Here is an 18,828-nt window from a genome sequence, read left to right on the forward strand (position 1 = left end):
AATACTGGGTTGTGAACGATGCTGCGCTGCGGACGCTTTGTGCTTCGCTGACCGTTCATGGCTGAGTATATCCGTTCGGCTGCCGTGTTCAATGGAGAAGTCTGTTCTACACAATTTACAGGCAACATACCCCTTCCCTTTCGAACTCTCCTGGATAAACTGAAATTCTTGTTACCAATCGTTCTGGAACTTGCAAGCGTATTTCTTCACTTTGCTTGTCGACGGTGTAATATATAGGGTTGGAGTCAATAACCAGGCGACGTGATCTTTACTGTGGACTTCAAAACAGACTCCCTAATGCATGTTCCTTGACTGCACTTAAATGTAGAATACTGTATATGTAGAATATGGTAAATGGGTTGTACTTGTATAGATTTACATTCTATTCTATTCAATGTACAGTAGATGGCAGTATCGTCCTGTTTAAGAGGGTCACAACATTGCTGAGTCAGTTTCTCATGGAGCTGGAGGGGGTGTGGCCTCCAGCTCCGCCTCAATTTCGGGAGATTTTTGGGCGAAAATTTGTCCTGGGAGGTTTTCGGGAGAGGCGCTGAATTTCTGGAATCTCCCGGAAAATTTGGGAGGGTTGGCAAGTATGCTCCAAGGAGACATGCAAAGGAGCTTGTTGTGCAGGTGTCCACACTTGTTGCTGTTTAAGAACAGCGGTGGGGTCTTTAACACATGCTGAGTTAGACTCTGCCGAAATGAAACAAGGCGACTGGCGGCAGCAGCCAAGAAAAAGTTGTGAATGCTGGCTGGCAAAGTACTTGTAGGCCTGAGCGAATCTCAGATTTTTTTCACCCTAAAAAATTGATTTACGATTTTTTTCAGTTTTTTTTTTCCCTTTTTAAAGAAACTAACAAACACAAATGACAGAGATAATTCAAAACATGTTTTACATTTATTTGATCAAAAACTGGTAGTTTGTACTGCATCTTACTCTTAGCAAAATTTTAATTTTTATAATATTGATATGGACCATGATTTTTAGATCAGATATAAATTTTACTTTTTATGAATCAATTTCCCAAGAACTAAATTGAGAGGTTCCTCTGGGAAGTAATACTTCTGCATGAATAAAATACTTCTGCAAACAAAATTTTGTAACATTGCACGTTATATCTAAATAAAGTCTAATAAATTTATAGAATATACCAATAATCAATAAATGTTCATAATACATTATCAATTAGATCAATTAGGTCTAAACTTAAAACTTCTGTATTGAATAAAATACTTCAGTAAATAAAAATGTAGTATTGTACATTGTATGCAAATAAATAATCAAGTAAACATTAGGATGACTCCACAGTTTTAGTAAGTGGATGAATGCAGGCGTTTTCATTGCACGTGTGTATCTTGGCGATGTGCAGAGCGACTGCTTCCGTGATCGTACTCCACTGTGCTTCTTTCTTATCATACATGGTACCTGTTGTAAATGATTCCACCACAGCAAGCTGCTTATAGAAAATATTTAATATAAATGATATAAAATTGGACAACAACAGACATTTTAGACATACCGTGAAAATGCACGATGACACATTCTAGCTGTGTCTTGCAAATTTAACAGTGACAAGCTGCAACGAACAGCCTCTTCCAACTCACGAAGGCCTTGTTTACACTAAGCCGTATAAGGTTATCCTGGGTAAATCACACCTAACCTTATCCGTGTCCACACACAACAATGCCACCGTGTAAGACCCCCGCGCCCCTCCGTCCGCCGGCGCAACGCGACCTAATAAACTATAATGATTTTTAGTAATAATTAAAAAATCCACCTGAGCGTCCATCTGCTGCAAGCTCTCCAGTAGATGACTTTACTTCACTGTCAAGTTATTTAAAATAGCTATATTGTAAATAGTTTGTTCATTTTACATTTGTTTGCTGTGTTTTGTCTGCAAGTTTTTTATTAAAATATATCTCCTTTGAACAATATCCAGTGTTGTGTTATTTCAGTGAATTAGAATTCAATGTGCTGTGGGGCCCTATTGTAGTCAATCACACCCGAGCCATCATACATGAATCTTTAATCGACATGAGAAAGTAGACAATGCGATAAAGAACATTATACAACAATTAATCTAGGGATATATATATATATATATATATATATATATATATATATATATATATATATATATATATATATATATATATATATATGTAGGTGTGGGAAAAATCACAAGACTACTTCATCTCTACAGAACTGTTTCATGAGGGGTTCCCTCAATCATCAGGAGAAAAATCTCCTTGAAACAGTTCTGTAGAGATGAAGTAGTCTTGTGATTTTTCCCACACCTACATATTGCGCTCTACCACGGTATCGAGCACTATTCTCTGGATAATCCAATCAAAACATATATATATATATAGATGGATATAAATACACACACATATATATATATATATATATATATATATATATATATATATATATATATATATATATATATATATATGGAACACCGCAGAGGTCACCACAGTGTACAGTGTATATGTTTCTTTTAGTTTTTACTCATAGCTGTATGTAGAATTGGCTGGTTGCATCAGCTCCGTTACTTTAATGTCTTTCATGTCCTTTGTGGTCTTTGATGTTTGATGTTTCCTACATGTAAGAGGGATGTATACTATGGTTATGAGTTGTTTTTGTCCCTTGGCCTCAGTCTGGACCCCCTCTCAAGGGCCCAGGCTTAGCCCGATTTTTTCATTTTATTTTAATCTTCTATTTGTTTCTCCTATTCCCCCTCCTTGTTTACCTGTATCTCACCTTTTTGTAAGGGGCGCTGGAAGTCAGCAGACTCGTCAGCCATCCTGTTCCGTCTCCCTGTAATGTTTGTCTGATCTTGAATGGGATTGTGCTCAAAATTTAAATTTTCCTGAAGGAACTCTCCTGACGGAATAAATAAGGTACTATCAAATCCAATCTAATCTTATATAAATAAATATATATATATATAGAACCATTGTTGTGGGTTGACTCCGCCATTGGGGTATTATTTCGTGACATATGGCGTCAGGAGATAAACTGGGTCACCCAAAAGACAAACAGGGAGCGGATCTTCATCTTCCAGCAGTTGTTTGGGACACATGGGGATGGTTCCATCTTTTAGCTGCAAGTGTTAGCGAAGATGTGGGCCTCAGGCCATTTCACAGTCACATCCATGAAGCAATATTGTTAGTCACACAGTGCCGTATCACATCCACGGGAGGAGGGGACCAAGTTTTTCGGTAAATAGACTCACAGCTGCAAAAGTTCTCTTGCCGTGTCTGAGAAGTATTGTATCTGAAATAACTGTAATCGCGCTTTTCCTTCACTTAAGGTATTCATGTGTGATTTCCACATGTAAAAGAAGGAAAAACACGGGCATGTCTGGATGACGAGCCTCCACCTTTTTAGCTTCGATTGTTATACGGCTTGCTATGGCGCGTTTTTTCTGGCGTCTCTTCCTCCCCGAACTCACTTGGTAAACGATCAATGACTCCATACAATTTTAACATTCAAGAAGTAGACGGCGGACTTACCCGTGTAAAACCTTTTTCCGAGAATGGGGACCTTAAACGCTAGTTTAGTGTGGCTGAAACGGGGCCAAGGCTAAATAATTATTCGTTCAAGGGGTTAAGCGACTTAGTGTTGACTTGGCCTAATTCTCGCCTCCATGGTGGCAAACAAACTGAGTTTATTACAAGTATCACTATCACTAGAGCTCCATGAATAGGTAGACATGCTACATTACACACTGTAGGATACAAGACACCATGGTAACCACTAAGCTAGAATTCTATGTAAACAGATGTTGGCGGATATTGGTAGTAACAATACCAAGTATGATATCAGTTTATGGTTGATATTTCAGGGTTTTTTTCTTTGTAGTGTCACCCAAAATGTATGTAACGTATCAAACAACAAAAGAGAAAGTGTTTAATACATTTTAATATAAGCGTAGATAGAACCATGAGACAAAGATTATTTATGTATTTAATGGTTGTTTAATTACTATTGTACATGATTTATTTATTATTTATTTGTTCACTCTTATGTTACAGAGAACAAGGAGACTGGATAAAATTGCTGTGGTATGAAAAGGGGTAGGATTAGATAAAAATCTGCTTCTTCCTACTCCTTTCCGGACGTGCTGTAATGAAACAACTGGAATTGTGTGATGCATTACATTGTATCGTAGGCATGTTCGAAATAAACTGAAACTGAACTGAACTGAAATGTTACAACAGAAAGTAACCAATTATAAACAGTAAATCAACAAGTTATTTAATACCAGTTTTTGTTAAAGGCCTACTGAAACCCACTACTAACGACCACGCAGTTTGATAGTTTATATATCAATGATGAAATATTAACATTGCAACACATGCCAATACAGCCTTTTTAGTTTACTAAATTGCAATTTTATATTTTCCGCGAGTTTCTTGTGGAAAACGTTGTGGAATGATGATGCGTACGTGTGACGTCACTGACTGTCAGGAAATATTAGCTCAGCACCAGTTACAGCTAAAAGTCGTCTGCTTCAACCGCATGATTACACAGTATTTTGGACATCTGTGTTGCTGAATTTTTTGAAATTTGTTCATTTAATAATGGAGACTATAAAAAACAATGCTATTGGTGGAAAGCGGGGGATTGCAGCTGTCTTTAGCACCGAAACACAGCCGGTCTTTGTTTATTGTGAAAGCAGAGCGGTCAAGCGAAAATGTTTTCTCTACGTCAACCAGCATGTTTTTGGATGGGGAAATTGTGATATATAACTTACCGGAGATATCATTGGATTATTCGTCGTCATGCAGCAGCAGCAGCTGTGAGCTTGGCTCCTCGGCTTCTCTCTGAGACACTTCGTGTTCACTGCAGCCATCCGACCTAGAGGTATGTCTTTACAATCTTTTACAATCTTTAAAACCTCACTAAAACACTATTAAAACAATAAGCAGATAAGGAATCTTCCAGAATTATCCTAGTATATGTGTCTAATTACATCTGAAACGCTCACTTTTCCGCCGCCCGAAGCCGTCGCTTTTTTATTTTATATTTTTTTCCTAGTCCTTCACTTTTAATATCCTAATTCCCGAATCTTTCATCCTTGCTCAAATTAATGGGGAAATTGTCGCTTTCTCAGTCTGAATTGCTCTTGCTGCTGGTGGCTCCCATTAAAAACAATGTGTATATGTGTGGAGCCCTGCAACTTGTGATGTCACATGCACATACTTCCGGTAGAGGCAGGGCTTTTCTATTAGCGGCCAAAAGTTGCAAACTTTATCGTCGATGTTCGCTACTAAATCCTTTCAGCAAATATATGGCAATATCGCGAAATGATCAAGTATGACACATAGAATGGACCTGCTATTCCCGTTTAAATAAGAAAATCTCATTTCAGTAGGCCTTTAACATAGTACAAGCGCAAAATTCTAATTCAACATTAACACAAGCAGCTCATTTCAGAATAAATCATTTTTTTCTCATCTTTGTGACACCCCATCTGGCCCATATCTGAAATCGATACTGGCCCAGCCGTTACCCATTTAGCTATTTAGACAAACTTAAATGTGTTGAAAATAGTAGTTTATGGCAGTGCAGAAAGGGACAGTAGATCAGAACTCGTGTGCTTCCATCCATCCATCCATCCATCCATCATCTTCCGCTTATCCGAGGTTGGGTTGCGGGGGTAGCAGCCTAAGCAGGGAAGACCAGACTTCCCTCTCCCCAGCCACTTCGTCTAGCTCTTCCCGGGGGATCCCGGGACGTTCCCAGGCCAGCCGGGAGACATAGTCTTCCCAACGTGTCCTGGGTCTTCCCTAGGGAGGCGTTTGGGTGGGATCCTGACCAGATGCCCGAACCACCTCATCTGGCTCCTCTCGATGTGGAGGAGCAGCGGCTTTACTTTAAGTTCCTCCCGGATGACAAAGCTTCTCACCCTATCTCTAAGGGAGAGCCCCGCCACCGGGCGGAGGAAACTCATTTCGGCCGCTTGTACCCGTGATCTTATCCTTTCGGTCATGACCCAAAGCTCATGGCCATAGGTGAGAATGGGAACGTAGATCGACCAGTAAATTGAGAGCTTTGCCTTCCGGCTCAGCTCCTTCTTCACCACAACGGATCGGTACGACGTCCGCATTACTGAAGACGCCGCACCGATCCACTCTTCCCTCACTCGTCAACAAGACTCCTAGGTACTTGAACTCCTCCACTTGGGGCAGGGTCTCCTCCCCAACCCGGAGATGGCACTCCACCCTTTTCCGGGAGAAAACCATGGACTCGGACTTGGAGGTGCCTATTCTCATTCCGGACGCTTCACACTCTGCTGCGAACCGATCCGATTGTGTGCTTCCTTCACAATTCATTATTCAGTATAGTGCATCACTCAGGAAAGTGCTTCTTGTTTCTTTGAAGTAAAGTGAATTATATTTATATAGCGCTTTTCTCTGGTGACTCGAAGCGCTTTACATAGTGAAACCCATTATCTAAGTTGCATTTAAACCAGTGTGGGTGGCACTGGGAGCAGGTGGGTGAAATGTCTTGCTCAATGACACAACAGTAGTGACTAGGATGGCAGAAGCAGGGATCGAACCCAGAACCCTCAAGTTCCTGGCACGGCCGCTATACAAACCGAGGTATGCCGCCCCTTTGGAGCAGAAATACTAATGTTATTCCATACTGGATCCATGAGACACCTTACACCAGAGGTGCCCATGACGTCGATCGCGATCGACTGGTCGATCTCGGAGGGTGTGTCAGTCGATCTCAAGCCAGGCATTAAAAAATATACATAAAAATGAGCAATCATCAATCATACCAAGACTTCCCTTTCGTCAGTTGTTTGACATTCTCGGCACCCGAGAATCTTGTGACATGACGCTGGCTGCTGCGAGCTCATATTTAAGAAAAAAATCACTAACAGGGCGGACGCAGAGAAACACATTTTATTTCTAGAGACTCCGTACCTACTGTCAAAACTCTAAAGACCGACAGCACAGTTCCTGTCTTCACCATAAAAGACCTGTTTCATCCTGCCTGTGCTAACAAAATAAGAGTCTCAGAAAGCTAGCGTGCACAAGCTAGCAAGCTACGGAGTTTGATGCCAATGTATTTCTCCCCCGCCCTCAGCGACCGCTTTCTCACTTGCTTGCCCACCCGCACAGTCACTGACGTCACTCACCTGCTGCCAGACATTAAAGGGCCACACACATATGCTACTCTCATAACAAAGTGTTTAAAAACGAGTATGCAAGTTGGACAAATGAGATGCCAAATCCAAACACTTTCATGTGGTATTGGACAGAAAGGAGGACTTTTTTTTTCCTCCATTTGAAAATGCGGACGTTATCAGCATCACTGTCTGATTCCAATCAATGCAAGTCATCAGAATCAAATACACCAACTTATATTCTTGTCTTCATGAAAGAAAGGAATCTATGTGTGTTAAACATGCTTGTATTATCATTAAACACCATTAACTTGTTAACAAAAATGTCTCTTTCATAAATAAATAAATATAAATTATAAATAGGAATGAGGTAGATCTCCTCGACTTGGTCAATTGAAAAGTAGCTCACCTGCAGAAAAAGTGTGAGCGCCCCTGCCTTACACTGCACTATTAGGATTCAAGGTGTGTAATATTAGTATTACACTCTAGATTGGAATCCTGCCCTCATTTTGCTCCCAACCTAAAGTCAGACGGAGAGAAATGATGTAATTCAAGTAATACCACAGCAAGAGGGTTGTTAGGGTTTAATAGTGTGCTTTTATTGGATTGATCTAGAGCCACTATTGTCCTGAGGCGTACATGATGATGGATTTGTTGGTAAATAGAGAGTGGCACCTCACTGATACTGACTCTGTGGACAGACAACATCTGACCCTGTAATCCCCACATTCGGTTCTCTCACGCTATAGTCAAAAATGTTGACTTCCTCCAAATGTCTGCTCGGTGACAAGCGTCGATGCTCTCGCAGAGCTGAGTAATGGCCCCATGACAACCTATCTTTGTGCTACTCAGATCAGTGAAGCTATTATGCAGTCATTGTGTTTTGCCCCCAGAGCAAGCGGGGACAGATGCTGATTAAATAGTAGGCGCTTTATCTTGGGATAGCAGTCACCCGCAAATGACCACGAAGAAGCGCTGCTTCAAAGAACGCACCTCGGGTGAGCAAATATATTTTCAGTCTTCAATACTAAGCCCGTAGAAACTTTCAGATGCATGCACACGTTCACTTTTGTCAGAGAGGTTTTAATGTAACGATGTTTCCATTGTGATTATAGTTCACATGGTGAAGAAATGCTTGAAATCCTAAATGCTTAAATTGTAGCCGGGGTGTTGATTTACCAAAACCTGACATAGTAAGTGAGGTAATAGGAGAAATCTCTTTGAAATCTATGATATACTCTAAGGGTGTGGGAAAATATTGATTCGAATACGAATCGAATCAAATACGTTGTGAGATGCAAAATCTATTCTCTTTTTTTTTTTAATCTATTTTTTTTTTTTATCAATCCAACAAACCACTACACAGCAATAACATAAAAATGCAATCCAATTCCACAACCAAACCTGACCCAGCAACACTCATTACTGCAATAAACAGAGCAATTGAGAAGACACAAACACGACACAGAACAAACCAAAAGTAATGAAACAAAAATTTATTTTATCAACAACAGTATCAATATTAGTTATAATTGCAGCATAGCAGTGATTAAAAATCCCTCATTGACATTATCATTAGACATTTATAAAACTAAAAGAAAAAGAACAATAGTGTCACAGTGGCTTACACTTGCATCGCATCTCATAAGCTTGACAACACACTGTGTCCAATATTTTCACAAAGATAAAATAAGTCATATTTTGGTTCGTTTAATAGTTAAAACAAATTTACATTATTGCAATCAGTTGATAAAACATTGTCCTTTACAATTATAAAAGGTTTTAACAAAAATCTACTACTCTGCTAGCATGTCAGCAGACTGGGGTAGATCCTGCTGAAATCCTATGTATTGAATGAATACAGAATCGTTTTGAATCGGAAAAATATTGTTTTTGAATCGAAAAAAGCAATATATTCTCGAATCGTGACCACAAGAATCGATATTGAATCGAATTGTGGGACACCCAAAGATTCGCAGCCCTAATATACTCTATTTTTTACTTTAATAATGATCCGATCAGACATCATAAATCGGCCAATTTTTGTGAATAGGTATGTCATCGCCAATGTCGATTAATGCCTTTAATGCAGATACCCCCTGACTGACACTGCATTTATTTTTTTGTCTCTCGGCTGACAAGTGGCTGGCAGCTTAATATGTCTCTATACACAGTGTGGAGCCGCTCCACTAATATTAATCACCTCCATTACGGCAAATGAACATTTCTTAGTAGTTTAAATATTATTATCACTGGAAGATGTGGCTAAACATGTTACACATTGAGCGCAAGTCAGGAGCAGACATGCGCATAGCTAAACTAACCACAAAAGCTTACTTTGAACAACTCCAAAAAATATGTACTAAGTAAACTTTAAGAAGTCTAGATTTAACAGCATAGATTAAGCCTTATTTGTATACCCCAGAAGCACCTATTTGCCATTTTCCCAAGGGGAAAAAACTAAAAAAAAAACTATAGAAAATGAATTTGATTTGAAAATTCCATCCATCCATCCATTTTCTACTGCTTGTCCCTTTTGGTGTCGCGGGGGTTGCTGGAGCCTATCTCAGCTGCATTCTGGCGGTAGGCGGGGTACACCCTGGGCAAGTCGCCACCTCATCGCAGGGTTTGAAAATTCAATTATTCAAACGAGCGTTTGACAAAGTTACATTTGTTTCACCATATAGTAAGCAGTAAACCAATATTGGACAATATTATTTACACAAGTCAAGCGCTTCCTCCGATTTCCATAACCGTAGCAGGCGGTCTGCTCCTCAGAGGGAGCATACGCCGCAACTCTGCCTAATCACCAGATGTCTGCTCACCAATGCATAATTCATCTGATTGTTATTGCACATTTGCTAAAAAAAAGAAAAAAACATTTAAAAAAAAGCAGGGATTCCATGTATATTTAATCAAGCCGTGGCAATAAAGGAGAATTAGCATGTATGTGTGCACTGAGGTAGTGAACTGCCTCTTATCAGCATGTTGTTAATGTGTGTTTCCACTCATAAATAGCTCTTGAAGCGTTAAGTACAACGACTGAAAACAGATGATGCCACCCTATTGGCTCTGTTATGGTTTACACCAGTGTTTTTTAACCATAGGTTAACCATTGTCGTCCCTAGAGGGTGTCCAATAAGATATCTGTTCCTCAGCTGTGGTCTGTATGGGCCGCAGTGGTAGTCAGTTGTAATGCACTTTTCCTCCACTTGTGGCAGTAATGAGAGCATCAAACAAACGTATGGAGCTAAATTCATAGACGTTTCTTAAGCATAAACATTATGACTAAAGTGGTGAAGCTGTATTTTAGTAGCACTTTAATTTATCGACAGTTTAATTAAGAAACATCCATCCATCCATCCATCTTCTTCCGCTTATCCGAGGTCTGGTCGTGGGGGCAGCAGCCTAAGCAGGGAAGCCCAGACTTTCCTCTCCCCAGCCACTTCGTCCCGCTCCTCCAGGGGGATCACAAGGCGTTCCCAGGCCAGCTGGGCGACATAGTCTTCCCAACCTATCGGTCGGACGTACCCTAAACACCTCCCTAGGGAGGCGTTTGGGTGGCATCCTGACCAAATGCCTGAACCACCTCATCTGGCTCCTCTCGATGTGTAGGAGCAGCGGCTTTACTTTGAGCTCCTCCCAGATGGCAGAGCTTCTCACCCTATCTCTAAGGGAGAGCCCCGCCAACCAGCGGAGGAAACTCATTTCGGCCGCTTGTACCCGTGATCTTGTCCTTTCGGTCATGACCCAAAGCTCATGACCATAGGTGAGGATGGGAACGTAGATCGACCAGTAAATTGAGAGCTTTGCCTTCCGGCTCAACTCCTTCTTCACCACAACGGATCGATACAGAGTCCGCATTTCTGAAGACGCCGCACCGATCCGCCTGTCGATCTCACGATCCACTCTTCCCTCACTCGTGAACAAGACTCTGAGGTACTTGAACTCCTCCACTTGGGGCAGGGTCTCCTCCCTAACCCGGAGATGGCACTCCACCCTTTTCCGGGCGAGAACCATATTCATTGTTAATTTTGTTTATTTATTTTAGAAGTGTATGTACAGTAGGGCTGGGCGATATATCAAATATACTCAATATATCGTGGGTTATAGAAAATGTAGAAAATGACTATTTTGTGAGTATTCGAGTATCGGTTCTCACTCTTTCTTGTCTCTCCTTCTCACAGAGACACAAAACAAGCGCACCTTGTTACAAACGTCACATACTGTCGCATGTGCAATGTCACACGCCCTCGCGGAGCAAAGAGGTAGCGGCATGGGTAAAATTAGCTGTGGCATGTGGTGCAAGCAGTGCGGTGCGAGTGGTAATACGAGAGAGAGAAAGATGCGAATCTGGTAACAAATGGAGGAATATGTTATGATCCGCCGCCCGGATCATATGTTATTTTGGTTTTTGAGTCCTTTTGTGTTTTTTGATTATTTTTGGACTCTTCCTATTCCGAGTTTTGCTCTTATGGATTTATCTGGTTACCATGGTTTCATATTAGTTCCACCTGCTACTCGCTGTTTGCTTGATTACTGCCAGTATTTAAGCCTGCCTTCTCCCTCAGTTCATTCTTGATCCTTTGTTTGCAGTAAGCAACTTTCACGTGGGTACCTTCCAATGTCCAGTTCTTGTGCTAAGTTTTACCTTAGCTTCCCGTGCGCTCGGCACACTACCTTTTGGACTCTTGACTCCCTGCTATTTAGCTTTAGCTTCCCGTGCGTTCTGCACGCGCTTTTCTTTTGTTCATTTTGTCTGTTTTGTACCAGTGTTATCTCTTTGCATATTAAACCAAGCTCTTACCTGCTATTCCTGTCCGATCTGGTCCATTTGCAACTTGGGGTTGACAACACGCGCATCACTATGCGCGCCCCTCCGTGACAGAAAAATAATTAATTCTTCCCAAAAAGGTCCAACGTCTGGCTTCAAGCGGAAATATGTGAAAACAGACATCCGTAATATGTAAAGTATGCATCAAAAACTTTGCTACAATAAGTAGCAGCACTACTAATTTGTAGCATCACTTGAAAAGTCACCCGCTAGATAATGAAGAGTGCTTGAAACCCTGCATGTCAACACCTCGGCCGGTACCACACCCACAAAATGTTGAAGCAACCAGCACTGACCCAATTGAGCCTGGCGTCTTCCATTTCCAGATCAACATCGTATGAAAAAAATTGTCAAAAACCGAAGGAGATAACGTCCGCAGTAACCTACAACACAGCAAAGGACATACACTATTTGATTTCCTATTATGCAGCTCATTTTTATTTAACAGTTATTGAAATATCTTGTGTGACATCATGCACAAAAGTGCACTTTATTTGTTTTAAACCAAGGGTCACCAACGTGGTGCCCGCGGGTAGCCCGTAAGGACCAGATGAGTCGCCTGCTGGCCTGTTCTAAAAATAGCTCAAATAGCAGCACTTACTAGTGAGCTGCCTCTATTTTTTAAATTGTATTTATTTACTAGCAAGCTGGTCTCGCTTTGCTTGACATTTTTAATTCTAAGAGAGACAAAACTCAAATAGAATTTGATAATCCAAGAAAATATTTTAAAGACTTAAAAATTCATTTATTTTTTTTACTTTGCTTATAACTTTCAGAAAGACAATTTTAGAGAAAAAATACAACCTTAAAAATGATTTTAGGATTTTTAAACAAATATATATTTTTACCTTCTAAATTCCTTCCTCTTCTTTCCTGACAATTTAAATCATTGTATTTTTTTATTGTAAAGAATAATAAATAAATTTAAATTTAATTCTTCATTTTAGCTTCTGTTTTTTCGACGAAGAATATTTGTGAAATATTTCTTCAAATTATTATAATTAAAATTCCCAAAAAATATTCTGGCAAATCTAGAAAATCTTTATAATCAAATTTTAATCTTTTTCAAAGTCTTTTGAATTTATTTTAAATTTTTTGTTCTGGAAAATCTAGAAGAAATAATGATTTGTCTTTGTTAGAAATATAGCTTGGTCCAATTTGTTATATATTCTAACAAAGTGCAGATTGGATCTTAACCTATTTAAAACATGTCATCAAAATTGTAAAATTAATCTTAATCAGGAAAAATTTATAATGATCTTCCATAAATTATTTTTTTAATTTTTTCAAAAAGATTCGAATGAGTTAGTTTTTCTCTTCTTTTTTTCGGTTGAATTTTGAATTTTAAAGAGTCGAAATTTAAGATAAACTATGTTTCAAAATTTAATTGTAATTTTTTTCCTGTTTTCTCCTCTTTTAAACCGTTCAATTAAGTGTTTTTTTTCATCATTTATTCTCTACAAAAAACCTTCCGTAAAAGGAAAGAAAATGTACGACAGAATGACAGACAGAAATACCCATATATATATATATATGTATATATATATATATATATATATATATATATATATATATATATACGTCTTGATTGGATTATCCAGAGAATAGTGCTCGATACCGTGGTAGAGCGCAATATGTAGGTGTGGGAAAAATCACAAGAGTACTTCATCTCTACAGATCTGTTTCATGAGGGGTTCCCTCAATCATCAGGAGATTTTAATGGAAGCATTCACATACAATGGTTTATTTAGGGCACAGAGTGGGTGGGTACAGGCAGGCGTAGGGTGTGGTGATTGGCTCATGTGTTACCTAGGAGGTGTTTCCGTCTGTGGCGGCATGTTGAAATGATTTCACTGCGCTTGTTGAGGGATGATAGATCTGGATGATGTATAATAAACAGTTTCTCTTTTAAGCATAGGTTGCATCTTTTATTACCACTGTTGTAAGGTGTGCTAGATGCAAGAATTTGCCATGTTATTGAATATTCAACATTATTGTCTTTGAGGTTCCAAATGTGTTTGCTGAGTTCTGTAGAATTCTGCAAAGTCTGGTTTCTAAAGGAGGCGTTGTGATTATTATTCCATCTTGTTTTGAACGCTCCTTCGGTTAATCCTACGTACGTGTCGGATGTGTTATATATATATATATATAAGTTAAGAACATAGACTCATCCCGCTGTGTTTCCTCAGATGACAGTGCGTCCGCATCCAGCAGCATGGAGGTCACGGACCGCATCGCCTCCCTGGAGCAGAGGGTCCAGATGCAGGAGGACGAGATTCAGCTGCTCAAATCCGCTCTGGCCGACGTCGTCCGAAGGCTCAACCAATCTGAGGAGCAGCAGGCCATGAGCTCACGACGAGGGCCCACTAAAGGTGACGAGATACACAACACGGGGCCGGACCTTCTGTTCTGCTGGCAATGTTGTCTGTTGGCTGTGGATGGTTGATCTGTTTTGTTTTTTTCCTGGACTGAGTTGTGTTGTGTGTGTATTGTGCGTCATGTGCGTGTAGAGCCTACTTTGATGAGAAAGTCTCCCTCAGCAGACAGCCATGTTGGGAAGTCAGGTAGGCTTGTCTGTCCGCACCGACAAGGCCTGGTGGTGTGTATAGTGAGCGAGCACATTTCCATCACTGCCTGCTAGAAATTTGTCAATTTGTCTTTTTTTTGATACACACTGACTTTTGATATCACAAAGTTGTGTTATTTTTTCACCCCCACAATGAACCAATATATCATTATCCGTCATTTCAGCCAAATGTACGATACGTTTCTGTCAGCCATATAATGAATATAAATACCATCCATCCATCCATTTTCTACCGCTTGTCCCTTTTGGGGTGGTGGTGGTGGGGGGGACCTATCTCAGCTGCATTCGGGCGGTAAGCGGGGTACACCTCGTACAAGTCGCCACCTCATCACAGGGCCAACACAGATAGACAGACAACATCCAGACTTACATTCACACCATCCATGCATCCATCCATCCATTTTCTACCGCTTATTCCCTTTTGGAGTCGCGGGGGGCGCTGATGCCTATCTCAGCTACAATCGGGTGGTGGGCGGGGTACACCCCGTACAAGTCGCCACCTCATCACAGGACCAACACAGATAGACAGACAACATTCACACTCACATTCACACACTAGGGCCAATTTAGTGTTGCCAATCAACCTATCCCCAGGTGCATGTCTTTGGAGGTGGGAGGAAGCCGGAGTACCCGGAGGAAACCCACGCAGTCACGGGGAGAACATGCAAACTCCACACAGAAAGATCCCGAGCGCAGGATCGAACCTAGAATTTTCTTATTGTGTGGCAAACGCACTAACCCCTCTTCCACCGTACCGTACCCAGTGTAATTACTTCAATGTGTAATTACTTTAATATTAAAGACACAAAAACTCTAAATTACTTCCATTTAGGGTTGCGCGATATAGGCGATATAAATTATTTTGATTTTGCAGATAGAGCTTTTAATGCTATGACTATATCGTGTTCATTTAAGTTAAAGTTAAAGTAACACTGATAGGCACACACACACTATGTGTGGTAAAATTACTCTCTGCATTTGATCCATTGCCCTTGTTCCACCCCATGGGAGGTAAGGGGAGCAGTGAGCAGCAGCGGTGGCCGTGCTCGGAAATCATTTTGGTGATTTAACCCCCAATTCCAACCCCTTGATGCTGAGTACCAAGCAAGGAAGTAATCGGTCCCATTTTTATAGTCTTCGGTATGACTCGGCCGGGGGTTGAACTCACGACTTATGCATGTTAATGTCACTTTCTCACTGTGTCCCTTCACAGTGCAAAACCATCTCTAAGTCAGCAATCCTTGCTTCCGTGACGGCAAATAAACTATGTTTCTTACAATTATTACTATCACTGGAGGATGAGGAATAGTTAAACATTCTGCACTACATATCGTCGGAGGATATGCTAAGCTAGACGTCTTGAATGTAAACAAATTTAGGTGGATTGATAGAAATATTGACATTAACGATGCAAAGTATAGTAGAAGTATATGGTTAGATTGATATTTTGTCTCATCAAAACATATTTTGTCATTTTTGTTATTGTTTTTCAAGCTCAGATAGAGGTCCTTGCCTGGACACAGGAGAAATTTAAGGGCAAAAAGCTAAGGATTTAAATGTGTTTAAAAAAATAATAATTCACTGATCTTGAACATTTTAAGTATCAATCAATCAATGTTTACTTATATAGCCCTAAATCACTAGTGTCTCAAAGGGCTGCTTTGGTAGGACCAATACTGCCCCTGTAACTACTTCGTATTAAATCGATACCCAAATGTGTCAAATTACCCAAAACTAATGTAAAATGTCAAACAACAGAATAAAGGTTCATTACATTTTAACAGAAGTTTAGGTTGAAACATGTTCCAACAGAAAATAACCAGATACCAAGAGTAAATTGGCAAATAGATTAATAATAGTTTTGAGAAAATAGTAAAATCAGAAATGATGCAGTATGTTACTGCATAGCTTAACATCCAAATTAAGACCCTCTGTAACCTCTTATGAAATGGCTGTATTATTATTTATATACCAAATAATATTGTCGCACCGTATACTGTATATTGTTTCCGCAAGAGGCTGCAATAGCCATCCCATCCATCCGTTTGCTACCGCTTCTCCCTTACGGGGTCGCGGCCAAATCCATGTCATGTATATCGTCTGTGTCATGTGACTCGACTCTGAAGATGCCAAAGTGGAGAGGATACAGGATTACTAAACTCACTCCATTCACTTTTCACCCATCTGAATTATAAATTCTATACTTACTGTATGGAATTACATAGCTGGACAGATATCATCCAACATAAGATCGATCAATCAATCATTCATCCATCCATCCATGCATCCATCCATTCATTCATCCATCCATCCACTTTTTACCGCTTATTCCCTTCGGGGTCACGGGGGGCAGTGGAGCCTATCTCAGCATCCTACTGCACATAATTGATAGGCTATCAATGTTACCGAGCTCATCTACAGTCGTGGTCAAAAGTTTACATACAGTTGTCTTAAGTTTCCAATCCTTTCTACAACTCTTATTTTTTTGTGATAGAGTGATTTGAGCACATACTTGTTTGTCACATTCATGAGGTTAGGTTATTTTTGGAATTTACTATGGGTCTATGGCCCTGCGACGAGATGGTGACTTGTCCTGGGTGTACCCCACCTTCCGCCCGATTGTAGCTGTGATAGGCTCCAGCGCCCCCCGCGACCCCCAAAGGGACAAGCGATAGAAAATGGATGGATGGATTATGGGTCTACTGAAAATGTGACCAAATCTGCTGGGTCAAAAGTATACAAACAGCAATGTTAATATTTGGTTCCATGTCCCTTGGCAAGTTTCACTGCAGGAAGGCGCTTTTGTTAGCCATCCAAAAGCTTTTGGCAATTTTCTGGTTTAATTTTTGACTACTCCGCTTGACAAAATTGGTAGAGTTCAGCTGTATTTGTTGGTTTTCTGACATGGACTTGTTTCTTCAGCATTGTCCACACGTTTAAAGGGCAACTGAAATGAGATTTTCTTATTCAAACGGGGATAGCAGGTCCATTCTATGTGTCGTACTTGATCATTTCGCGATATTGCCATATTTTTGCTGAAAGGATTTAGTAGAGAACATCCACGATAAAGTTCTCAACTTTCCGTGCTAAGAGAAAAGCCCTGCCTCTACCGGAAGTTGCAGACAATGACGTCGCACGTGTGAGGGCTCCTCACATATTCACATTGTTTTTAATGGGAGTGTCCAACAAAAAGTGCTATTCGGACCGAGAAAACAACAATTTCCCCAGTGAGGATGAATGATTAGTGTTTGAGGATATTGATAGCGACGGACTAGAAAAAACATTTCAATAAAAAGAAATAAGTAAAAAATAAAAAAATGCGATTGCATTGGGACGGATTCCGATGTTTTTAGACACATTTACTAGGATAATTCTGGGAAATCCATTATCTTTTTATTGTGTTGCTAGTGTTTTACTGATGTTAATATTACCTGATAGTCGGAGGTGTACGTCAACGGGTGTCTTAACGCCAGTGTCTCAGGGGAGTCGACTCTAGCTATGGACGGCACAAGCTCAGCTTTTCTTCGGTAAGAAGCGACTTTTTACCACAATTTTCTCGCCGAAACCTGCTGGTTGACATTCCGTTGTGATTCATGTTTGCTTGACCGCGCTCTGATCCATAGTAAAGTTTCACTTCCGGGAAAGGAATCACCGTGTGTCTGTGTGGCTAAAAACTAAAACTTCCCAACTCCATCTTTCTACTGTGACTTCTTCAATATTAATTGAACAAATTGCAAAAGATTCAGCAACACAGATTTCCAAACTACTGTGTAATTATGCCGTTAAAGCAGACGACTTTTAGCTGTGTGTGTGTGCAGCGCTTATACTTCCTAAAAACCTGTGACGTTTTGCGTACACGTCATCATTACACGACGTTTTCAAAACGAAACTCCCAGGGAATTCAAAATTGTAATTTAGTAAACTAAAAATGCCGTATTGGCATGTGTTGCAATGTTAATATTTCATCATTGATATATAAACTATCAGACTGCGTGGTGGGTAGTAGTGGGTTTCAGTAGGCCTTTAAGTCAGGACTGATTTAGGCCTGATTTAGCTATTCCTTTACCACTTTTGACGTGTGGATGGGGTCATTGTCTGTTGGAACACCCAACTGCGCTCAAGACCCAACCTACGGGCTGATGATTTTAGGTAGTCCTGAAGAATTTGGAGGTAATCCTCCTTTTCCATTGTCCCATTTACTATCTGTAAATTATCAGTTCCATTGGCAGCAAAACAGGCCCAGAGCATAATAC

General features: G+C 40.2%; 1 protein-coding gene across 8 annotated transcripts in view; it reads left to right on the forward strand.

Annotated features, from left to right (window-relative positions):
• The window catches only part of eml1 (EMAP like 1), a 140,028-nt gene that overhangs the window by 56,759 nt on the left and 64,441 nt on the right, over positions 1–18,828 (forward strand). For 4 of the 8 annotated variants that reach the window (XM_061895849.1, XM_061895846.1, XM_061895847.1 and 1 more), the window contains exons 2-3: positions 14,178–14,360; positions 14,499–14,552. In XM_061895849.1, coding sequence (XP_061751833.1) covers positions 14,178–14,360; positions 14,499–14,552 — 237 coding nt within the window. Of the gene's footprint in view, positions 1–8,103; positions 8,153–14,177; positions 14,361–14,498; positions 14,553–18,828 lie in introns of those variants that run through there. The other 4 variants (XM_061895851.1, XM_061895853.1, XM_061895854.1 and 1 more) reach the window with 2 other exon arrangements.

The sequence above is a fragment of the Nerophis ophidion genome, linkage group LG03, assembly GCF_033978795.1.
Source record: "Nerophis ophidion isolate RoL-2023_Sa linkage group LG03, RoL_Noph_v1.0, whole genome shotgun sequence".
NCBI classification, from domain to species: domain Eukaryota; kingdom Metazoa; phylum Chordata; class Actinopteri; order Syngnathiformes; family Syngnathidae; genus Nerophis; species Nerophis ophidion.